This window comes from Denticeps clupeoides, chromosome 10 (assembly GCF_900700375.1).
Source record: "Denticeps clupeoides chromosome 10, fDenClu1.1, whole genome shotgun sequence".
NCBI classification, from domain to species: Eukaryota; Metazoa; Chordata; class Actinopteri; order Clupeiformes; family Denticipitidae; genus Denticeps; species Denticeps clupeoides.
In genome coordinates this window covers 11,357,633-11,379,390 of record NC_041716.1, presented here as the reverse complement: position 1 = coordinate 11,379,390, position 21,758 = coordinate 11,357,633, and the positions used below count along the sequence as shown (strand labels likewise).

Here is a 21,758-nt window from a genome sequence, read left to right as displayed (position 1 = left end):
TATCGTGTTCCGTGTCAGATCACAATAAAACAGATCCCGGACAATTAATGTGCGATTGCCCCTTTGAAGCCCCAAAGCACTATAATGTAGAAAAATCATTGGGAATTTTCTTGACTAGCCTTTTTGTGAATTGTGGCAAATGTTGTATGATGACCTTCTGCTGTGATTTATTTAAATAGCATTATTAACAACACCCTGTGCAGCACAGTTACTTTAGATAGACAGAAGGACTCAGTGTTATTTCAGCAATGAGCAACCAGGCAAACTTCGTCCTGGTTTCCACAGCTCCCCTTTCTATGGACAGCGGTCCCAATAGCGCCCAATACAGCTGACAAAACTGCAGTCTCTTCAACTCCCGTCATATACACATTGAGCCCTCATTTTGTTAAACAGGTTTCCGGCCAATTCTTCAAGACTGATCATTTCCTCACGTGAAGCCCTCTGGCTGGACCAATAGCAGTTGGCAGAAATCAGTGGCTGACAATATTCTCAGTGCATTGTGGTGTTGGATGATAAGGCCACTGGAGGAAACATTTAGTAGGGTGTCGCTACGGTACACTGGAAACATTATAAACTGTTAGGGTTTCTGTTTATTATGACACATACAGGAGGGAAACATGCAGTTCATGTTTAAAAGGATATTTAGAAGGCATATCTACTTAAAAAACTGTGCTTCGACATTTTGCCTTTGTCAGATGACAGTTTCTTTTTAGCGGTGATTCAGGTTCCTCTCTGTGCTGCCTCACCTGTCAGGATATTCTCAGCCAGCACGTTGACCTGGACCTCCACTGAGTGTTTAGAAGTGTAGGTGATCTCGGCGCTGACATGTGCCACCTCCCCGATGAACATCGGGTGTAGGAAGTCTGTCCGCTCCACTCGGGCGAGGGCAGCCACACAGCGATCCTGCACGACAAGGGAAAGGCTGAGAGCTGCAATCCACCAAAGCAGCACAAAGACTTGTTAAACCTGGCAAAATAAAACGGTGAGTAATATTCCTTCACAGGGTTACTGACTACAATATCATTAGCACTGTGCCCTTCCTTGACCCAAAAAAAACCAACACTGTGCCAACCCCATGGAACAGAATTTATTGAAAGCACGTTGGCACCACCTAGTGGCAATGCAGTTGACTTATCTGACGTCCTGTTGAAATAGTAACAAATACCAACAAACAAATGTCTAAAATGCTACCTGGTGTTTTCTAACACATGGCTAAAATATGATAAATGTTTGAATGCATGATCTCATTTATGGGTGGTAGTAGCCCTGTGGGTAACACACTTGCCTACAAACCAGAAAAAAAAACAGTCACAGGTTCAAACCATTGTGTGCCTGAGCAAGAGATTGAACCCCGAGTTGCTCCAAGGTTACTGTCCCTGTAACTACCAACGGTAAGTCACTGGGGACGCAGGTGTCAGTGTATGTCTTAAAGCCAGTCTCAAGCCTGAGTAAATGGGGAGAAAGGGCATAAAACCTTTACTAAATCACTTATGTGAACATCCTGATCCACTGTGGTGACCCCTAATGGGAGAAGTGGAAGGGAGAATTTTATTCACTTGGACAATCATTAAACACCATTAGCTTAACTCAGAACCAAACCCTTTTTAAAATACATCCTTTTAAATCTAAGTCCAATATCAATGCCCCAGGCTCTTACTACAGAATATAAAATCCTACGTTAGCCCATCAAACATAGAAACACCCCGATCATGCAAATAACCACAACCAACAAATAACTTAGTTTATTAGCATTAATGCTCAGCTTTTTTTCTTCTAAAAAACAAATCACTATGGGAGCTATGGCTTTAATTTTGGTCAGTGCACCTTTAAGATGACAAAAGGATGTGACTTACACCAGGCTGGGAGTTGCAGTGGCGAGTTCCAATGATGCAGCCGGCCTCCTCGATCATTTTCAAGATTGTGCCACCATGGACATTCCCCACAATGTTTGCATCATCTGGACGCATGATTCTGGAAATTGTGGAACAGGGAGAAAACAAGTACAACTTGAATTTTCTTTCTTGTAATTTCCCTACCCTATTTAAATGTTTGCTAATACATAAATCATCATAGATTTTAAACATAGATGGGTGAAGGAACGGAGAATAGAGAAAAGCAGGCTGAACTTCAAACCATGAACTGAGCTTTTATCTATAAGCTTTTACAATCTAAAGAAAGAACCATCTTATGAACTTGACAAACCACCTTGCTAATAAAGGTATGTGACCAGGAAATGCCAGCCAATGAATGACAATAGTAAAAAAAAAGGATTCATTTAAGCTAAACCTGATAACATATGACAGTATAGTCCACATTAGATCATTTAACCAAACAAAGTTTTCAGTCACCTGCGGAGTTCGTGTTGAGGGACCATCGCGACACCGCTCGACAACACACGTGCTAGGTAGCTCTTCCTCGTGCACGACACTTGTCATTCAAACTCCGCGCGTGACGTCACGACGTCAACACATACCCCGTTTTTCACTGCCATCGATCACATGGAAACGCCGCGGTGCAGGAGGCGAACACGGTCTACGGTCAGAGTTGCGTCACGGTCACTTTACTTTTCACTTTACTTCATACGACGTCGCGGTTTGCCAGAGAAAGACGCTAATAAATTCTAATAAACCGCACGAACGACGACGAGTCAGTCGATGGTGATAAACATGCCTAATGATGGTGTAAAACATGCCTAATTCATTTCATGCTGTCGTGACTTTTTTTGTTGTTGCATGAGACCTGAATTTGAGTTCCAGAAGTTTCGCTTTCCAGATGTGCAAAAGCACGCAAGATTAAAAAAAAAAAAACCTACCTCTGGACCTGCATGCGGAGAGTTTCGGGGAGGCCGAGACATTTCGCTTCTGCCAGCAGCCTTCTGCCGGAGTGAATGGCGGACTGCATTTCGCTCCACGCCACTGGAGGACCGCATCGCTCGACTCAAGGGTGACCGCGGGCCACGTCAGGCGCATGCGCGGAGACGCGGTGCGCATGCGCGACGCGCATTCCTGCTGTTGCCACACGGGCCACAAACCCTTGGTTAGACTTTGGCCTGAGCCCGACAATAAAAAACGACACCGCTGTATATAAAGTACCAATGCACAGATGCATTGAGAATTCGTGTATAAGAAACTGTTCTAAAAGTGTGTAGCCAAGCGGTCCCAGGTTCAAATCCCACTTACTACCATTGTGTCCCTGAGCAAGACGCTTAACCCTACGTTGACTGTCCCTGTGACTACTGATTGTAAATCGCTCTGGATTAGGGCGTCTGATAAACGCTGTTGTCGTGATCCGGTCCGGCAGAGGCTACTCCGGGTTCAGAGTTCGGGCCGGAGATTCATGTTAGTCCTGTGTTATGTTTCCTGATCGTGTTGACCTGTGTATGATTGTATAAAGCTGCCCTGTTCGTGTTTGTCATGAGTGTTATTGTATTAACCATGTATTAAACCCGTTTCGTGACGTTGTGCGTATTCGTCCTTCTTCCTCACTATGTCCAGCCTACGTTACAGCTGTAAATGTAAATGTGAGGGCAGAAACAAGCTGGAACTGCTCCTGATTTGTGATCCTGACAAGTACCAACGATGCCAATACAAGATTTTAAGCGTTTACTGATGGCAATGCTGTAAACAGTCTCCTAATAAAGTCTCCAATAAAGTATCTCTCTTGCTTGTAAATTTTTTCGTTACATCATGTGACGTCTAAGTCATACGCTTGTCTCCTTGTGTGTTACACGCTAACTTTCTTGTCTGGGAGTGGCAGCGGTTGGCCTTTTTAATGTATCTTTGTAATTCTAATTTCCTTCTTATTCTCTATGCCGCTGTACAGCTGTTAGAAACTAAGTTTCCTGGTGGAACCTTCCAGAGGCATTAATAAAGTTCTACATATCTACCCACTAGGCTACGACCACCCTATTACTGATGAAGAGCAGGCTGGACACCACCTCAGGGAAGACACCTTGGGCTACGGACGTTTTTTACAAACTAAGTAAGTAATTTGCGCTTTATTGTCATCTCAACAAAACACAAATATGTATACAATGAGGTGAAATACCATTCTCCAGGACCATATTTGCATAGAATACAACACAAGACACATATCACAATGAGGGGTGGGGTAATAATTTTTAAACAAAAACCTCTATATAAATATCTCAAGCATATACAAATATATTCTATATATTGTCTCTATATATACACACTTGAGATATTTTAATATATATATACACACACACACATATAATGACACATCTTGGTTGAATACATAGGTGGTAATAGCCTACTGTGTAAGATGCTCGCCTTTGACCCAGAAGACTACAAAGTCAGGAGTTTAATCAAGATTCTTGATGATTATTTACTGTAGTAAGGAAATAAAGGAGCAAGAGTTCGCATTTGTTTGACTTAATGTGTAATGCTGCATGGCCAGGTCAGTGCATCTAAAAAAAACTGCAGTTCCTGAGGTCCAAGACAACCAATGAACTGGTGACATGGAAGCATTTGCATGAGGGGAGCAAAGCCTGGTCCATCTGGCCCACAAATATATCACAAATGGAGACAAATGTTGTCATCACTGAAAGCTCCTACATGTAAGAATCAGAATTGGACCATACAGCAATAATATTACAATGAAATATTACAACACGTGGACGACCATTAATCTGGAGAGAAACGATGACACTCTGAACCAGAAGACCACAAAGTCAGAGATGCAAACCCCACTTACTACGATTGTGTCCCTGAGAAAGACACTTAACCCTGAGTTGCTCAAAGGGGACTGTCCCTGTAACTACTGATAGTCAGTCACTCTGGATTATAAGGGCTCCAGTTAAATGCCGTTAATGTGAATAGTGTTGGTCGAACGTTCGGTCCTGCTGTGACTGGTCAATGTTGGATTCCTGCGGTTTCTCAATGAACAATGAGTGTTCCGTTCGAAAACCACATTTGATCACACAAGCAACAACTTTGCAAATGACTGTAAATGATTCCATGCTGACCAAGCAGTCAAAGCCGACTGGTAGCATCACGCTTACCACACACTCTCAAGTCTGCCGGGACAATGTGCACAGGGCACCAGACCACCGCAGGAAGCACACACACCAATTCACCTTGTGTGCATGCCTTTTGACAACGGGGGGAAACCGGCAAACCCGGAGAAAACCCGCACCAACGGGGGGAGAGCATGTACATATAAAATGTAAGCATGCAAACTTTTCACACTCATTGTCAAACTTGCAACCTTGGAGGTGTGAGGTCACATCCCTAACCACTGCATTAGCAGTTTTATCATTTTCATTATTCTGAGTTTGAAAAATTCCAGCATTCAATTACAAACCCTCACAAAATCTTGCAAACCTCATTCTCTTCCCAAAAAATGCTGCGACAGCAGCAGGAGTCTTAACTTAAAACGCAGAGAGCTTCTCTGATGGCGCGTCAGGATGCTGCGATCTCCGCTGCCGCCGGCAGGGGGCGCACGCACACAGAAAAACCGCTGAGACGTCCGGGTAAAAAAAGAAAAAGAAAAGCGGCGGTCATCACCGCGCACGTCGGCCGTTCGGATGATTAATCCGGGGATTACAAGCCCAAACGCAGCCCGCCGCATGAGCGTCCCCGTGTTTAAGAGCGGGTCGTCTGCGTGTCCGCGACGTGCATTGTACGTGCACGCAGCGCCGCGCGTTCGAAGGCCCATTTAAAACGGGTCCGGACGCAAGGCACGGGAGGCGGCGTTTTATTTCACCGGCGAATGTCGCCGGCGTCACCTCTGCTCGCCCTTGCGTGGCTCGGCGTCGCCGCCGAGGTCATCATATTCGACACGCAAAAAAAAAAAAAAAAAAAAAGCAAAACATGTACCGGCATCCCGAAAACATCCGTCCCGTTTAATCCACGCACCCGCGGTAAAAAAAAAAAAAAAAAAAGCCGCCGGTTATCGGTCGCCGTCATGTACACGCTCCGCGTCTTAGAATAAAATAAAATGAAATAACAACGTCACGCCGACGGGGGCTCCTACTCACCTGCATATCTGGATGGACGGTGAAACGGACGCTAATTTGGCGGCGGACATGCTGACCGGCTTCCGTTTCTTGGCGCGACAGACCGGCTTTTCACAGCGGATCGATTCGGCACCGAATGCGGCGGCGTCTATAGGCTGAGCGGGAGAGGGGCCGATGACGAGAGGACCGGTGTCGTTTTACCGTGAAACTCGTGCACCGGGTCGGCTTTTTTTAATTCGCATGTATCACTTTAATTTGCGTGACGTGTCCGTGGAACAGATAAAATAATAAAATAAAGGTGGTATATGTAAATACGTATAACATTTTTTTCCTTGTTTAAGGTCCCTTGTATACCTTGCTCGTGTCGTAGTGAACGCTCCATTTTGCCGCAATATAATGACTGATCGGAACTGAAAACGGCCCGGATTTGTCCGTCAAAACCCTAATTAGGCGCCTTAATGGCGCCGCAGTTCCACTCTTTACCGCAAGATGGCGGCAATGCGCTGTAATCGCTGGTCGCTGAAGTCTCCGTCAGTGCGCTAAACGGTCTTCTGTGGGCTATTTCCATAAAAGAAGTAAATCGCACACAAAAATACAGTGTTGCCCGTAAAGTTTATTTAAAATGGCAATGGTTGCATCACAAATAAATACAATCATCCTTGTAAAGAGGATTTATTAACTTATATTTCTTAAATAGTTATTTAACACAACGTGCTTACACGACTCGTATCTGCACAGACCGTAATACTGAGGCTTGATGTGCAAATTTTAACAACATTTCAACAACCCTTGGGGTTTTACACAGGCTTTTTGTATACAGCCCTTTATCATTTAACCCCCAAAGAGGACTAAATATAAACTGTTAGTCTAGAAAAAAAACATTGGCTTGGCATGAACCATCCTGATTTTACATCAGCGTGCATAAATCAATTATAACAGTTAATGGTCACTCAGCGAGTGTAGTCGGGACAACACGACACACACGTATTTACAGCTTATTCTCTTGAACCCTCGTCCTTATTTACACGTCGTCCTCTACCACGGCCTCCACATGTGGGCACCCGGCGCCTGCTGCGCGGCCTGGGCTCGGCCGGGGGCCGGGCGGGCGACGCCGTGTTTGTGGCCGAGGCCGGAGACCCTCCGCGGGACGTGGGGCGGCGCCCCGGAGCTCTGCGCGCAGCAGCCGCGACAGGCCGCGACCTCGGGGGGCATGGAGCGCCGGACGAAGTCCTCCACCCGCCGACAGGCGTCCTGGTCCAGGCTGGTGCGGGGGAGCAGCGCGGAGACGCGCTGGAGGCAGGCCCTGTAGCCCTCGTCGAAGCTCGCAGATGAGTCTGGAATTAAAAAAAAAAAAAAGAGTTCGTTTAGAAACGGATTTTATAAAGAAAAGAAGAAACTCGACGCACAGGGGGAAGCTGTAAAAGGAGTCTCACCTTTGGTGGAAGAGGCGGGGATTTCTTTGAGGAACCTGATGGTCATCTCCAAAATATCTGCTTTCTCAAATTTGGAGTAGCGGCAGTTCTGAAATAAAAAGATTTTTTTGACAGTGATTAGATGAAGAATTTTCCACAGCAGGGCCAGTATTGTACTCTGGTGAGGTAAAACAGTTGTCTGGAGCTCGGTTGGTGAACCTACATCTTTGCCGATGAGAGGGAGGATGAGGGTTTTCAGCTGGTTCAGGCTGTCGTTGATGCGCGCGCGTCTCCGCTTCTCCATCAAAGGCTTCAGCGTCTGAAAATGTGCAATAACAAATATATATATATATATTTAGACACAATTCCACGACGCATTTCACCACCGCGAGAGTAACAATGTTTGCGGCCAGCCACGGCCTGCGTGACGGGAGCTCGCCTTCTCACCTTGCGCAGCTCCAGCGCTTCCTTCTTCATGGCCACGGTGAGCCGTGGCGAGGGAGGCAGGGTCGTGTCGGTGGTCGTGCTGGGACTCATGTTTCGAGGCAGCGGCGTCAGAACAAGCGAAGGTCTGTGTGTGTGTGTGTGTGTGTGTGTGAGAGAGAGAGAGAGAGAGAGTCGAGTCTGTGTCTGTGCTCAAGTGCGCTGCGAGGTGGTCTTTTATAGCCGGGCCCTGCGCGTCGGGAGACGCCCCCAAGCCGAGGAGGAATCGTTTCGACCAAGCAACTTTCGAGTCGCAGACAACAAAAAAAAAACCCACAACAAAACATTACGTGACGGCCATCTGTTCACATATTAACAAAACGACAAAAAATATATATTCTATATTCACAAAACAGTAATATTTGGGGTTTTCCGTAAATTCAGTTGCTGGCATACAGCGTCAAAAAGTACAAAAACAGATACATACATGACCAAAGATCATACATTTTTTAATTAAACATAATATTTAAAATAATATGTAGAATGCTTGTGGAATTGACACATTATTCTTCTAATGGAACCTATTCATTTAGTATAAGCGACATTTTACGCACGGCAGCTTACTCCAATTCGCGATGTTTCACCACCAGACAGAATAAAAGTATATAAAATCTATATATATATATATATAAGTGTGTAAAGCTCCACTCGTGTCCTTTGTTTCAAACCGAGTGGGTTGAGGAGGGGGGTGGGTGTTGGGTGGGCAGCCGTATAAGTTGTTTTGGAGAGCGGCTGCGTAAAATTTAAATATGGTGACAGATCCCCCAAGCCACGCCATAATTCTGCAACAGCTTGATAGTGGCCCTTCCTCACATCTCATTGGTCAGGACGGAGTTCACCTGTGCTACTTGGTGAGGGGGGGGGGGGGGGGGGGGGGGGGTCGAGCCTGTCGGACCCCTGGCCAGGAGAGTCACGGTGGAACAGCAGTTAACCAGGGAATCAAACCGCCACACGCATTGGCACGACAGCCCTGGTGTGCGTAAAACCAGTAATTTCGCGATGCACCGATATACGTGCACAGTGCGTTTTTTTTTGTCATTAAAATGATTATTTTTGGTCTTTTTATCGATTTGCATTTTGTTGTCGTGGGTGAGGTACAGTCCACGGTGTATTCGGTGGCAACGAGGCTTCTTCTTTTTCCTAAAAAATTTAAGCGAGAATTCGGAACCTTCCACAGGTTGGAAGCATGAAAAACCATACGATCTATTTCTTGTTCAGGCACCTTTAGTTATGGATAGATCGCCGAAGTGCGTATGCTGGTCCTGGAGTAGTCCGCAGGGAGCGGCGGGTCCTCCTGGTGTTAGTGACCCGGTGACGGTTATTCACGCTTAAACATTTATCACGACAACACGCGCTCCGTCATTCCTGTGGGACAACACGCGCCCTGCACGCGCCTTGGGGACCCGGGGCCAGATGGACGCGTCTGTTGCACCCCGCCCCACAATCCACCCCACCCCTCCTGTGGACCACAGATTCCTGCTCTGCTCTCGCCTCCCCGCGTTTTTTTCCCCCGTTTGGACTCCCGTTTGGATGCGTCATGGGCGGCGTGGGTCGGACGGGATTTGAACTGATGAATGGATGGATGGATGGATGGATGGATGGACGCCCTTTGGCTTCTTTGATTGGACGAGGGCATTGCCAGCTTGGAGGCGCGCGATCAGGGCACCAAAAAAATCTTTTGTTTCTTTCAAACACACGCCAGTCGTGGCGATGGACAACCGTTCTTCATATATTAATAACCTGTATTTCAAGCGTTTATATAGCAGAGCTGTAGATGTTTTCTTAATTTCCATTAAATTATGGAATATAATATATATGATAATATCAACCTCTTGTTTTCTTGTTTATTGTCTGTACATTAAGTTTGTCTAAGGTATTATATAATTTAAAACTTGTTGCATTGTGGCTTTACATTGTATTTTAGAGTGTGTTTTCTAATTCTGATACAGTATAATATTAGCTGGTATAATTTGTCACAAACTGGAAGAAAAGGGGGAATTTACTATACATCCTATTTCTTACTTTTTAATAAGAGCGGGCTTAAGATGGGGGCTGTAATTGATACTGCACTCGCCCTCCCTCCCTTCCCTCGGGGTATGTGGAGATCAGCGTGACGTGCAGCAGCATGAGCGAAAGACCCAGAGATGAGAAATTTGCCTGTCTGTGTTCAGTTAGCGTGCCTCTTTTGTTCCCATCGGCGTCAGTCAGCTGCGCTGCCTTCCAGTTCTGAAATTTATACAAACCAACCCTGCCGATGAGCAGCTACACCACCAGAACACGCATGACAGGAAAATTGCCCAAACATTTATCGTATATCATCATCTCAATCACTGTGACGAAGAAAATTAAGAAAATTCTTTGCAGAAAGGCCACACCGTGCATGATTTCAACAGCATTTCTTTGTAAACAGTCTTACAAGATGTAAAAATTCCAAATTACGTGATGAAAAGTCAACATGGAAACAGACTAAAAAAGGAGGGATTTGGTCAACAGTTACTGCAAACATTTAGTTGCAGTTGTATCTGCAGAAGGGGGTCACATCAGACACCAAGAGCAAATGTTCACACACAATACAGGCCAAAATACATATTTTTGCACAGATTCTGCTTTGTAGAGGCTGTGGTTTGAAACTTTTTCTTTTGCACCTGCAACCGCTATTTCCAACCTGATTACCATCCACCAGCACAAGATATAAATACTTGTCATTTTTGCCCCAAGTGGTTTGTGTGATTTACACTATCTCAAAACAGACAGCCAATATTATGCAATTTCCAAGAGCAGGAAAAGTACAGCCCAAAAGTTTGGACACACCTTCTCATTCAATGTGTTTTCTTTCTTTTCATGACCATTTACATTGGTAGATTCTCACTGAAGGCATCAAAACTATGAACTAGCTGCCGAGTTTAGATGCAGTGAGACCGACATACATTTGCACTCACATTTATGGTATTTATCAGACACCCTTTATCCTTAGCGACTTACAATCAGTTGTGACAGGGACAGCCCCCCTGGACAAACACAGGGTTAATTGTCCTGTTCGGAGACACATAAAGGTTAAGTTATAGAAATTTCCCCCAGACTAAGCTGGAGGATCCGACCGGCTGTTTATGAAGAGACAGTTTGAGCTTCGTTCTGCTGATGAAACAAAAGGCCGCGTCTCCTCTCATCCCACAACATGTAAACTGCCAAAAGTAAGAACTTGAGAAACTTAATAATTGGTAATTGGACAAAAGTGTTCTGGCTTGACGGTCATTGCTATGGCATGTTTTTCAAGCAGTGGAAGAAGATGCCCAGGTTGTCTTTAACATCATGTGGATGGCAGGGTGTGAAATAATTGTGTTGGTAAGAACATCTCTTTTGCCTGACACTGCAAGAGCTTCTTCCCCCAAACAGTCAGAGCTCTCAATGCACTGCAATCACCAGAACACTGTTAAACTCAACAAAAATACACTTCCAGCCTTATGCAACTAATTTTTGCACATCTCAACTCATTTTGCACATCCATGCTCTTTTTGCACATTCCTACACATCTTGCGCATGTTTTTCTTGTCTTGTGTGTCCTGTTTGAAATAGCCAACATTTCCACTCACAAGCATCCTACATGATGTTGTCCAGTTATGTCCTGTTTGACCTGTTCACTGTACAAAAAGGTTTTACTTTTCTCTTATAGAGATAACCTATACAGTGTTTAAGTTTTAGGATTAGTTAGTATAGTTTAGTTTAGTGTGTATATACATATATATTGCACTTTTATGATTCTTTTATGATTGGGGGGGCTGTGGGAAACATTATTTCAATACACGGTATACTGTGTAACTGTGTATACTGTTGTACTGACAATAAACCAATCTTGAATCTTGAAAATGATCTAGAGATCATTTCTCAGGACAGTGGTGTCCTAGCGGGTGAGGAAACCACCAAGGTGCCACTGAGCAAAGCACTGTCCCCACACACTGCTCCTTGGGTGCCTGTCGTGGCTGCCCACAAAGCAGAGGACACATTTCGTTGTGTCACCATGTGCTGTGCTGCAGTGTATCACAATGGCAATGTATAACAAAGGTAAGCTGGCAGAAGCAGTACGGTGCATTCGTTTACAGCATTTATCAGACACGATTATCCAGAGCAACTTACAATCAGTAGTTACAGGGACAGTCCCCCCCTGGAGCAATTTAGGGTTAAGTGTCTTGCTCAGGGACACAATGGTAGTAAGTGGGATTTGAACCCAGGTCTTCTGGTTCATAGGCGAGTGTGTTACCCACTAGGCTACTACATTCAGGTTCACTGCTTCATGAAAATTGAGTGTGCGTGATGACAGTGCGCTCTTTCAGGAGGATAATCTGACCCTAACACAACGGCGGTTTAAGAAACACAACACAAGTTTGGTCTCGAAATTCCCCAGAATCAATTGAGCAGCTGTGGGATGTCTTACAACATATGGAAACACCATCTCACAACAGATCTCATGCAACAAAGGTTTAGTGGAGTCAGGGATCTTTGGCCGTGAAAGGTAGTCATAATATTATGACTGATCTGTGTATATTAATGCATTAAGGTGTGTTTAATGTCATATGTCAATGTAAAATGTTAAAAATAGGGAATAGCCCTTGTATGGTTCAAATCATGTCTGATTTAGTTGTAGCTATCAGCAGTGCCAGGCAAGAGGCAGCAGCTGAACAGAACAGAGAAATATCTGAAGGACATTAGACAGTGGATGCTCACCAACTTTCTTCTTTTAAACCCTTATAAGACAGAAGCTCTTGTACTTGGGTCTCAAGCAGCTCAACATAAGCTGGCTGACTACATCATAACTCTGGATAGCCTTTCTATCTCACAAAGTAAAGGATCTAGGTGTCCTCATTGATGCAGGTCTCATTCATTTCGCATGTAGATATTATCACTAGGATAGCATTCTTTCACCTTAGAAAGATTGCAAAAATAAGAAAAAAATTCATAATGCAGAAAAGACGGTCCATGCATTTATTACATCAAGGCTAGATTACTGCAACGCATTACTGTCTGGATGCTCTAGTAGGTGCATGAGTAAACTAGTTCCGAATGCTCTAGAAAAAAAAAATTCAACCACATCACCCCGGTCTTACAATCACTGCACTGGCTACCCAACAAATGTATGATTGACTACAAAATCCTACTTTTGACCTATAAAGCTCCAAATGAACTTTAAAAAGCTATTTGAGTGAACTCTTAGTTATTTGCGACCCGCCACGCCTCCTGCGATCAATGGGTGCGGGGTCACTACTGTTACCCAAAGTACAGAAGGTCACAGCTGGGAGGAGATCCTTCTCCTATAGAGCTCCGCAGTTGTGGAACGGCTTGCCGGTCAGTGTTCGGGACTCAGACACAGTCTCAGTGTTTAAATCTAAACGTAAAACACATCTGTTTACTCTGGCCTTCTGTCCCAGACACAGTGTCAATTATTAAGTCAACTTTATTACACAGTCACCCTGTTAAGCACAGACAGTGTCAAATTCACCCTAGTTAGGCTGTCCTAGTTAGGGTACCGGGCCACTGTAGCAACATATACCACTATAACCACATATTTCAGTATCGGTCGTACAGTGCCACGGTCTGCCACTGCTTCTGTTTGTTCTCTCCGAGACACCGAATCAAGCGCACAGACTACTGGCAGACCAGCAGATACAGTCAGGTCCATAAATATTGGGACATCGACACAATGTTAACATTTTTGGCTCTATACACCACCACAATGGATATCAAATGAAACGAACAAGATGTGCTTTAACTGCAGACTATCAGCTTTTATTTGAGGGTATTTACATCCAAATCAGGTGAACGGTGTAGGAATTACAACAGTTTGCGTATGTGCCTCCCACTTGTTAAGGGACCAAAAGTAATGGGACAATTGGCTTCTCAGCTGTTCCATGGCCAGGTGTGTGTTATTCCCTCATTATCCCAATTACAATGAGCAGATAAAAGGTCCAGAGTTAATTTCATGTGTGCTATTTGTATTTGGAATCTGTTGCTGTCAACTGTCAAGATGAGATCCAAAGAGCTGTCACTATCAGTGAAGCAAGCCATCATTAGGCTGAAAAAAACAAAAGAAACCTATCAGAGAGATAGCAAAAACATTAGGCGTGGCCAAAACAACAGTTTGGAACATTCTCAAAAAGAAGGAACGCACCGGTGAGCTCAGCAACACTAAAAGACCCGGAAGACCACGGAAATCAACTGTGGTGGATGACCGAAGAATCCTTTCCCTGGTAAAGAAAACACCCTTCACAACAGTTGGCCAGATCAAGAACACTCTCCAGGAGGTAGGTGTATCTGTGTCAAAGTCAACAATCAAGAGAAGACTCCACCAGTGTGAATACAGAGGGTTCACCACAAGATGTAAACCATTGGTGAGCCCCAAAAAGATTAGAGTTTGCCAAACAACATCTAAAAAAGCCTTCACAGTTCTGGAACAACATCCTATGGACAGATGAGACCAAGATCAACTTGTACCAGAGTGATGGGAAGAGAAGAGTATAGAGACGGAAAGGAACTGCTCATGATCCTAAGCATACCACCTCATCAGTGAAGCACGGTGCTGGAAATGTCATGGCGTGGTCATGTATGGCTGCCAGTGGAACTGGTTCTCTTGTATTTATTGATGATGTGACTGCTGACAAAAGCAGCACGATGAATTCTGAAGTGTTTCGGGCAATATTATCTGCTCACATTCAGCCAAATGCCTCAGAACTCATTGGACGGCGCTTCACAGTGCAGATGGACAATGACCCAAAGCATACTGCAAAAGCAACCAAAGAGTTTTTGAAGGGAAAGAAGTAGACTGTTTTGCAATGGCCAAGTCAATCACCTGACCTGAATCCGATTGAGCATGCATTTCACTTGCTGAAGACAAAACTGAAGGGAAAATGCCCCAGGAACAAGCAGGAACTGAAGACTGTTGCAGTAGAGGCCTGGCAGAGCATCACCAGGGATGAAACCCAACGTCTGGTGATGTCTATGTGTTCCAGACTTCAGGCTGTAATTGACTGCAAAGGAATTGCAACCAAGTATTGAAATGTATAAGTTTGATTTATGGTTCTTATTCTGTCCCATTACTTTTGGTCCCTTAACGAGTGGGAGGCACATATGCAAACTGTTGTAATTCCTACACCGTTCACCTGATTTGGATGTAAATACCCTCAAATAAAAGCTGATAGTCTGCAGTTAAAGCATCTTGTTCGTTTCATTTGATATCCATGTGGTGGTGTATAGAGCCAAAAATGTTAACATTGTGTCGATGTCCCAATATTTATGGACCTGACTGTAAATCCTGGTTCCTGGCAACTGCTAAACGAGGACATAGCATGAAACGAACCAGAGGGTCACCACAACCACCACCACCGTTACAACTAAAGCTTCAGGGATCTTCAAATGGACCAGTAGCATCATAATGGACACGTATTGTACACCATGACAGCGGACTACACTTTGGACTTATCCACCTCTACAAATTTAGGACTCTACAACTTTTGTTGCACTGACACCATTTTGCAGGCTCACTCTACCCTGGAAGGGGGTCCCTCTCTGTATCACTCCTTCCCTAGAGTTTTTTTTTTGTGTGTAGAAGTGTCAAGTGTGGGGGGTAGGGCTTGTCAAAGCCCATTGAGACATAGTGTATGTGATTATGGGCTATATAAGAAATAAATGTTGTTGTTGTTGTTGATGTTGTAAAATGTACTGTACAGCATTCGTTCATGAGAATAGGGGCTAAACCTAGTGGGTTAGACACTTGCCTATGAACCAAAAGACCACAAAGACACAGGTTCAAACCCCACTTACTACCATTGAGTTGGAAAGATTTTAGCCTTCAAAAAAGTATTTTCTGTCAAACCAATGTGCCCTTGTCCAAGCATTTTCCTTTCAAATAGCTTTTTAAAAAAATATTTTGTTTAAAAAAAAGCATGAAAATGTGTTGGACACAAGATTTAAATAACTGTACAAGAAAAAACGTGTAGGATGTAAATATCAGTAATGTGGGGATATACAGTTTTCTTCCTTCTACAACTACTGGTTGTAAGTTGCTCTGGATAAGACCGTCTGCAAAATGCCAAAAATATAAATATCTAAATGTCATGCACAAAAAAAAATGAAATAGTGATTAATAATAATAACATGATGAAATGCAGAAGGGAAGTGTTTTGTTATATGTTGTTCTGTTTGTATGTGCTAGTATTCTTTTCACAGCTGATTATTGCAGAAATGGGCTGTACGTCAGTGGCATGTTGGATCTGGTTGGTCCGGCTGGTTGATGGTTGTGGGAGCAAATTCCCAGGACAGCCCCATGGGGGGTTGCATATGGCACGCCATTCCACCCGCTTTGTGTTTGAACTACGCAGATTAAACCCGACAAACCGTGCACATTCGGCTGCCTAGTTGTTCTTGGAAAAGTAGATTTTGGTAACTGCCAACCATTTGAAAGCATCGGAACACAAAAAAATGAAGCTGTTTAGAATGACGGATGGATTCGGCTGCCCTGACAGACACTAAAATCATGAGATGGGAACAGATAATAAGATTGACACAATACCTAACATGTTTTCCAAGTAAGCAATAAGATACATGCTGAAAACTATTCATTTCAGCCAATGGATTGCGTCAGAACATGTTTCAAATTGCATTCTTTTGTAATATTGCGAATAATCTTTTACTATTTACCTCTTCCTCACAAATTTGATTCAGATTCTGCGATGCGCTCTTTGCCGATACAATCTTTCCATGGTCCCTGCCTAGTAATTTTTTCATTTTGAAATAAAATGTCCTTGGATTTATGGTTTGAAGTGCATAGAATATGTACAATAAAGCACAAAACATTAATTCCTAAGATTAGATTACATGTTTATCCAGGTATAAGCTGCAGTATGTATAGAGGTGTTTTTGTGTATATATAGTAATTATATATAGAGGTGTAATAATATATAGAGGTGTGTGTGTGTGTATGGTTACCATATAACACTCATTTAAATATGTTCTTTGGGAGGTACCCTTCATATGAATAATTAAATGTTATTTGTGGAGGCTGTTTAAAATGTTTAAAATATTATTTTAGAAGCTAAGCATACACATAAACACAATATAGTTATTTCATGTTATATATATATATATATATACACACACACACACACACACACACTTGCAGAGCTATGAAGTGTATATATACAGAGCTATGAAGTATGTGTGTGTGTGTGTGTGTGTGTGTGTGTATATATATATATATATATATATAAGTATTATATATATATAAGTGTATATATACAGAGCTATGAAGTGTGTGCATGTGTGTATGTATGTGTGTGTGTGTGTGTGTGTGTGTGTATATATATATATATATATATATATATATGTATGTATGTATGTGTGTGTGTGTGTGTGTATATATATATATGTGTGTGTGTGTGTGTATATATATATATATACTTCATAGCTCTGCAAGTCGATGGGAAATGTATGAATATTCCATTACATCTCTGAAGTAAATATGAATTCTGATGCAAAGACGTTTTGGAAGAGTTTTGAGTTGAGTGTGTCCTGTGTCTGTTGAATGTTTTTGTTGGTTATTACCAATTTATATTAAAACAGCAATGAGCAAACTTTCATTTCACAATTGTCATTTATTGAGGAATCGATTCTTTTCACAATGACTTACGACATCTTGTGTACAACCGTATCCACCGAACAATCGTGTTTTAACACACAGTGTTTACTGCGGAACTTGCACGGACCAAATCCACTAAAGGCAGTCGTGCAAACCTCCAACATGCATTACAACCCTTGGGGTTTACGTTTGTGTTGTCTGCAACCCGCGTACTTCGGAACCCCAAAGCGGGCTGCGTACGTGGCGCGTTCGTGTTTCATCTCCGCTGCAGGCATCTTTTATTGAGCCGAGCTGAATCCCCGCAGGCGGCAGGTTCTACCACGGCCTCCACACGTCGGCGCTCGGCCGGACCCGGCGGGGCGGGGCCTCGGGGGGCGTGGCGCCCCGCTCCAGGCTGGAGACGCGCTGGAGACACGCCCTGTAGCCCTCGCCGTAGCTGTCCGGCGAATCTGGAGATAAAAGAAAAGAAAAAAAACGTGAGTGCGCTGCCTGAATAAAGCGGACGAGTTTATATGAATGTGAATGTGAATACGAGTTTCAAGTGAATGAACTTACTTTTGGCGGGAGATGAAGGAAGATCTCTTAGAAACCTAACGGTCATTTCGAGGATGTCAGCTTTCTCCAACTTGGAGTAACGAGACGTCTGGACGAAAAAAGAAAGAGAGACCCCGTGAAGATCTATTGCAATAAAACTAGGAAGGGGTGGGGCAGAGATGTTGGGAATACTTACGTCCTTGCCCACGAGCGGGAGAATCAGGGCCTTCAGGCGGCCGAGGCTGTCGTTGATGCGGGCGCGCCTCCTCTTCTCCATCAGGGGCTTGAGGGTCCTCCTCAGCTCGCTCGCCTCCTTCCTCTGGGCCACGGTGGAGTGGGGGCCGGCGCTGGCGGTCATGGTCGTGTTCTCGGGGAGAAGGTCGGGAGCCGGTGTGAGGATCCGGGGGCCCGAGGCGCGGTCTTTTATACCCGGCCTGGGCGTGGGGGGGGGGGGGGGGGGGGGGGACGAGGCCATCTGTTCCCGTCATGCCATCAGTGGCACGCGTCGCGCCAGTCACTCCCTAATACGCCTTTTATGTCACAGAACAGCATTCATGTACACTGAAATTTTATGGGGCAAAAAAAAAATTATGGGACCTATAATAAGATGTTTTTAATGAGAAAGTGACAATAAGTGTATAAATAAATCATAGAACCTTTTCTGTTTGATAAAGAGCTTTTGTATTTCTCTTAATTCCATCTTGAACCATTTCGCGCCAGTCCCGAGTGGGTTGGCAAGGGTGGGGGTCCAGTTTCCCAACAACAGTAGAAGAAGTAATGAATCTCCCCAAGCCACGCTAGATACTCATCAACATCTGCTTCTGGACGTGTCTACTCTGCTGCAGGGGTCTTGAGACGAGTGGAAGAATTGGGGCGTGGTGTGGCGTGGCGTGGGTTCGGGTTCGAAAAAGAAACGGGGGCTTCACGCGGGTTCTAACGGAAACCGCGGTCCGCTGGTTCATTCCACTGCGTTCTGGTGCGCATCTCGCGAAGCTTGTAACGATTTCACTCCGACGAAATGAACTGTGCTTTCGGTGCAATGTCCCACTTCCGAAACAGAACCTAAAGTCACGGCGGCGTCGATCCACGGGCGCGCGCAACAGTTGAAACCACGCGCTCGGCACGAGCCGCGGATACGCAGCAGATGGGGGGCTGTCCTCGGGAGGGGGGGACACCCCCTCCTTCCCCGGGACTCCTGAGACCTTCCACTTTTCCCACTCGGACCCGGGACTCGCTGCGCAGCACCTTTTTTTCTCGTTTGGCGCCTTTGTCTTTTCCGAGGGATCTGTGACGCGTGGGGAGAGGGGGGGGAGAAGGATGAGGTCAGGCCGATATGTAAAATGTATTCCATATTTCACGCAGGATGCTTACTTTTCACCGAGTTTACATTTAGTATTTAGAGCATTCATCTGGCGCCCTTATCCAGAGCGATTTAGAATCAGTAGTTACAGGGACAGTCCCCCCCCCTGGACACACTCGGACACTCTTGCTCAGGGACGCATTAATAAAAAGGGAGTTCGCACCCCGTGTTAATGGACGGCCCTTGCCCTCCTTCTCCTCCTCCTCCACGACCTCCTGTCGCGCCGCCGGTTCGGACTGCGCATGCGCACTCTCGCCCCGCGGCCCTGCTCCCAGCGCGGCGGTGGGAATATGGGGCCGGAACGGTTTCGGTTGGGACCGTCTTTGTCTGAGTCGCCGTCCCCCCATCTGCGCGAGCTGAGAAAACAGGGTGTCATTGTGTGGTGGCCGGGTGTAGTGTTACAAGCCTCCCATCACCTCGGAATCATTCAAAACTACATTTAAAAGAGTCAAACGCTACTTTCTCAAATAAAGAACCATCTGTATTTTATAATTAAACGATTGCACACTGGTTACTATATAAAACATGCATTCAGATTCTAGGCAAAATGTAAAATGAAGTATGGAGGAAATGTTCAAAACGTTTTCATTCTGCCATGGGAATAATAATAATAAAGCATTAAATCTCCTCCAGCAGATTTAAAATTTAAACCAAGGCTGTAGTCTAGGTTTACTGGTGGTACTTTACACCAAGTGCAACACAGAATATTTCCAAACGTTCCCTTTTCATGTTACACACAGACATTTTTTCTTTGTATATACTTAGTAAACATAAAAAGACTCCAGACTTATTTGTCACATATGTTGAAATGCATAAAAATGTAAGTTTGAACACACTGTAATGATCAAGAAAGATGTACCAGGTTCATGCTTCTTTTTTTGTTCACTCATGTTAATGAGCATCTCATGAATCTGGCCAGGATGCCATATATAATAGTAAATTATAGCCTTCAAAGAGTAGGTGTGAACAAACTTATCACTCTGTGAAGTGACGCACACGGTGACACAACGAAACTTGTCCTCTGCTTTTTAAAGTGAAGTGTGATACACATGTGATACACAGCAGCACAGCACATGGTGCACACAGTGAAATTTGTCCTCTGCATTTAACCCATCACCCTGAGTGAGCAGTGGGCAGCCATGACAGGCACCCGGGGAGCAGTGTGTGGGGACGGTGCTTTAATCGGTGCCACATCAGTGGCACCTTGGCGGATCGGGATTCGAACCGGCAACCTTCTGATTACGGGGCCGCTTCCTTAACCGCTACGCCACCACTGCTTTTAACCATCACCCATGGTGAGCAGTGGGCAGCCATGACAGGCGCCTGGGGAGCAGTGTGTGGGGACGGTGCTTTGCTCGGTGGCACCTTGGCAGATCAGGATTCAAACAGAAAACCTGTTGATTATGAGGTCGCTTCCTTACCCAATAGGCCACCACTGCTAATTACACAAACAAATGGTGTCAGTGCCGGGTTAATAAGGACTTGTCCATCTTTTGGACAATTTTTCTTTGTATATAATTTCCTCCTAATACTTGAAGTTTGTACTTTGGAACTGAAGGCTCTTTGCTGCCGAAACAGCCGTGACCCTTCAAGGTATGGAACACACAGCAGACCTCTGAAGTTATAATGGGGTATGCGTCAACAGCAGAGCCTTTAAATCCTTGTAGGTCGGCTCCTCAATCCACTCCCCGGCCAGTGTAAGGTGTGGCGCGGTGACATGCTGCTGAAAACCAATGCAGCAGAATGTTGCCAAAAGCCTTAAAGTTCCTCCACCAGCTTTCCTTCTTGCCCCAGCAAACATCCAAGTTAAATGTCCTACATGATGTAAAAGAAAACATGGTTCCTTAGACCAGGACACCTTCTTCCATAGCGCTGTTGGCCAGTTCTGAAGTTGGACACGGGTCAGGATGGACACTTAACATACTGTGATGCATTCACCCTTTTCAGCTATTTGAGTTACAGTATAGCTTTTCTGTTGGATCGGACCCAACATACAGTACAGGCCAAAAGTTTGGACACACCTTCACATTCAATGTGTTTTCTTTATTTTCATGACCATTTACGTTGGTAGATTCTCACTGAAGGCATCAAAACTATGAATGAACACATGTGGAGTTATGTACTTAACAAAAAAAGGTGAAATAACTGAAAACATATTTTATATTCTAGTTTCTTCAAAATAGCCGCCCTTTGCTCTGATTACATTTACATTTACATTTACAGCATTTATCAGACGCCCTTATCCAGAGTGACTTACAATCAGTAGTTACAGGGACAGTCTCCCTGGAGCAACTTAGGGTTAAGTGTCTTGCTCAGGGACACAATGGTAGTAAGTGGGATTCGAACTGCTTTGCACACTCTTGGCAT

At 44.5% G+C, this 21,758-nt stretch overlaps 2 protein-coding genes across 6 annotated transcripts in view; both read right to left on the bottom strand.

Moving 5' to 3' along the window:
- The window catches only part of acot7 (acyl-CoA thioesterase 7), a 54,526-nt gene extending 48,331 nt beyond the window's left edge, over window positions 1-6,195 (bottom strand). For 2 of the 5 annotated variants that reach the window (XM_028994817.1, XM_028994818.1), the window contains exons 1-3: window positions 6,002-6,195; window positions 1,854-1,971; window positions 747-903 (exon numbers count right to left, since the gene is read on the bottom strand). In XM_028994817.1, the coding sequence (XP_028850650.1) occupies window positions 747-903; window positions 1,854-1,971; window positions 6,002-6,051 (325 nt within the window). In that variant the 5' untranslated portion in view covers window positions 6,052-6,195. Of the gene's footprint in view, window positions 1-746; window positions 904-1,853; window positions 1,972-2,348; window positions 2,636-2,812; window positions 2,962-6,001 lie in introns of those variants that run through there. The other 3 variants (XM_028994815.1, XM_028994816.1, XM_028994820.1) reach the window with 2 other exon arrangements.
- Window positions 6,196-7,015: 820 nt separating this feature from the next.
- Window positions 7,016-18,397, bottom strand: hes2.1 (hes family bHLH transcription factor 2, tandem duplicate 1). The gene is made up of 3 exons (XM_028994595.1): window positions 18,228-18,397; window positions 18,053-18,140; window positions 7,016-7,314 (listed from the first exon to the last, which is right to left on the bottom strand). The coding sequence occupies exons 1-3, from the start codon at window positions 18,387-18,389 to the stop codon at window positions 7,016-7,018; spliced, it is 549 nt and encodes a 182-aa protein (XP_028850428.1). The 5' UTR covers window positions 18,390-18,397.
- Window positions 18,398-21,758: the final 3,361 nt, after the last annotated feature.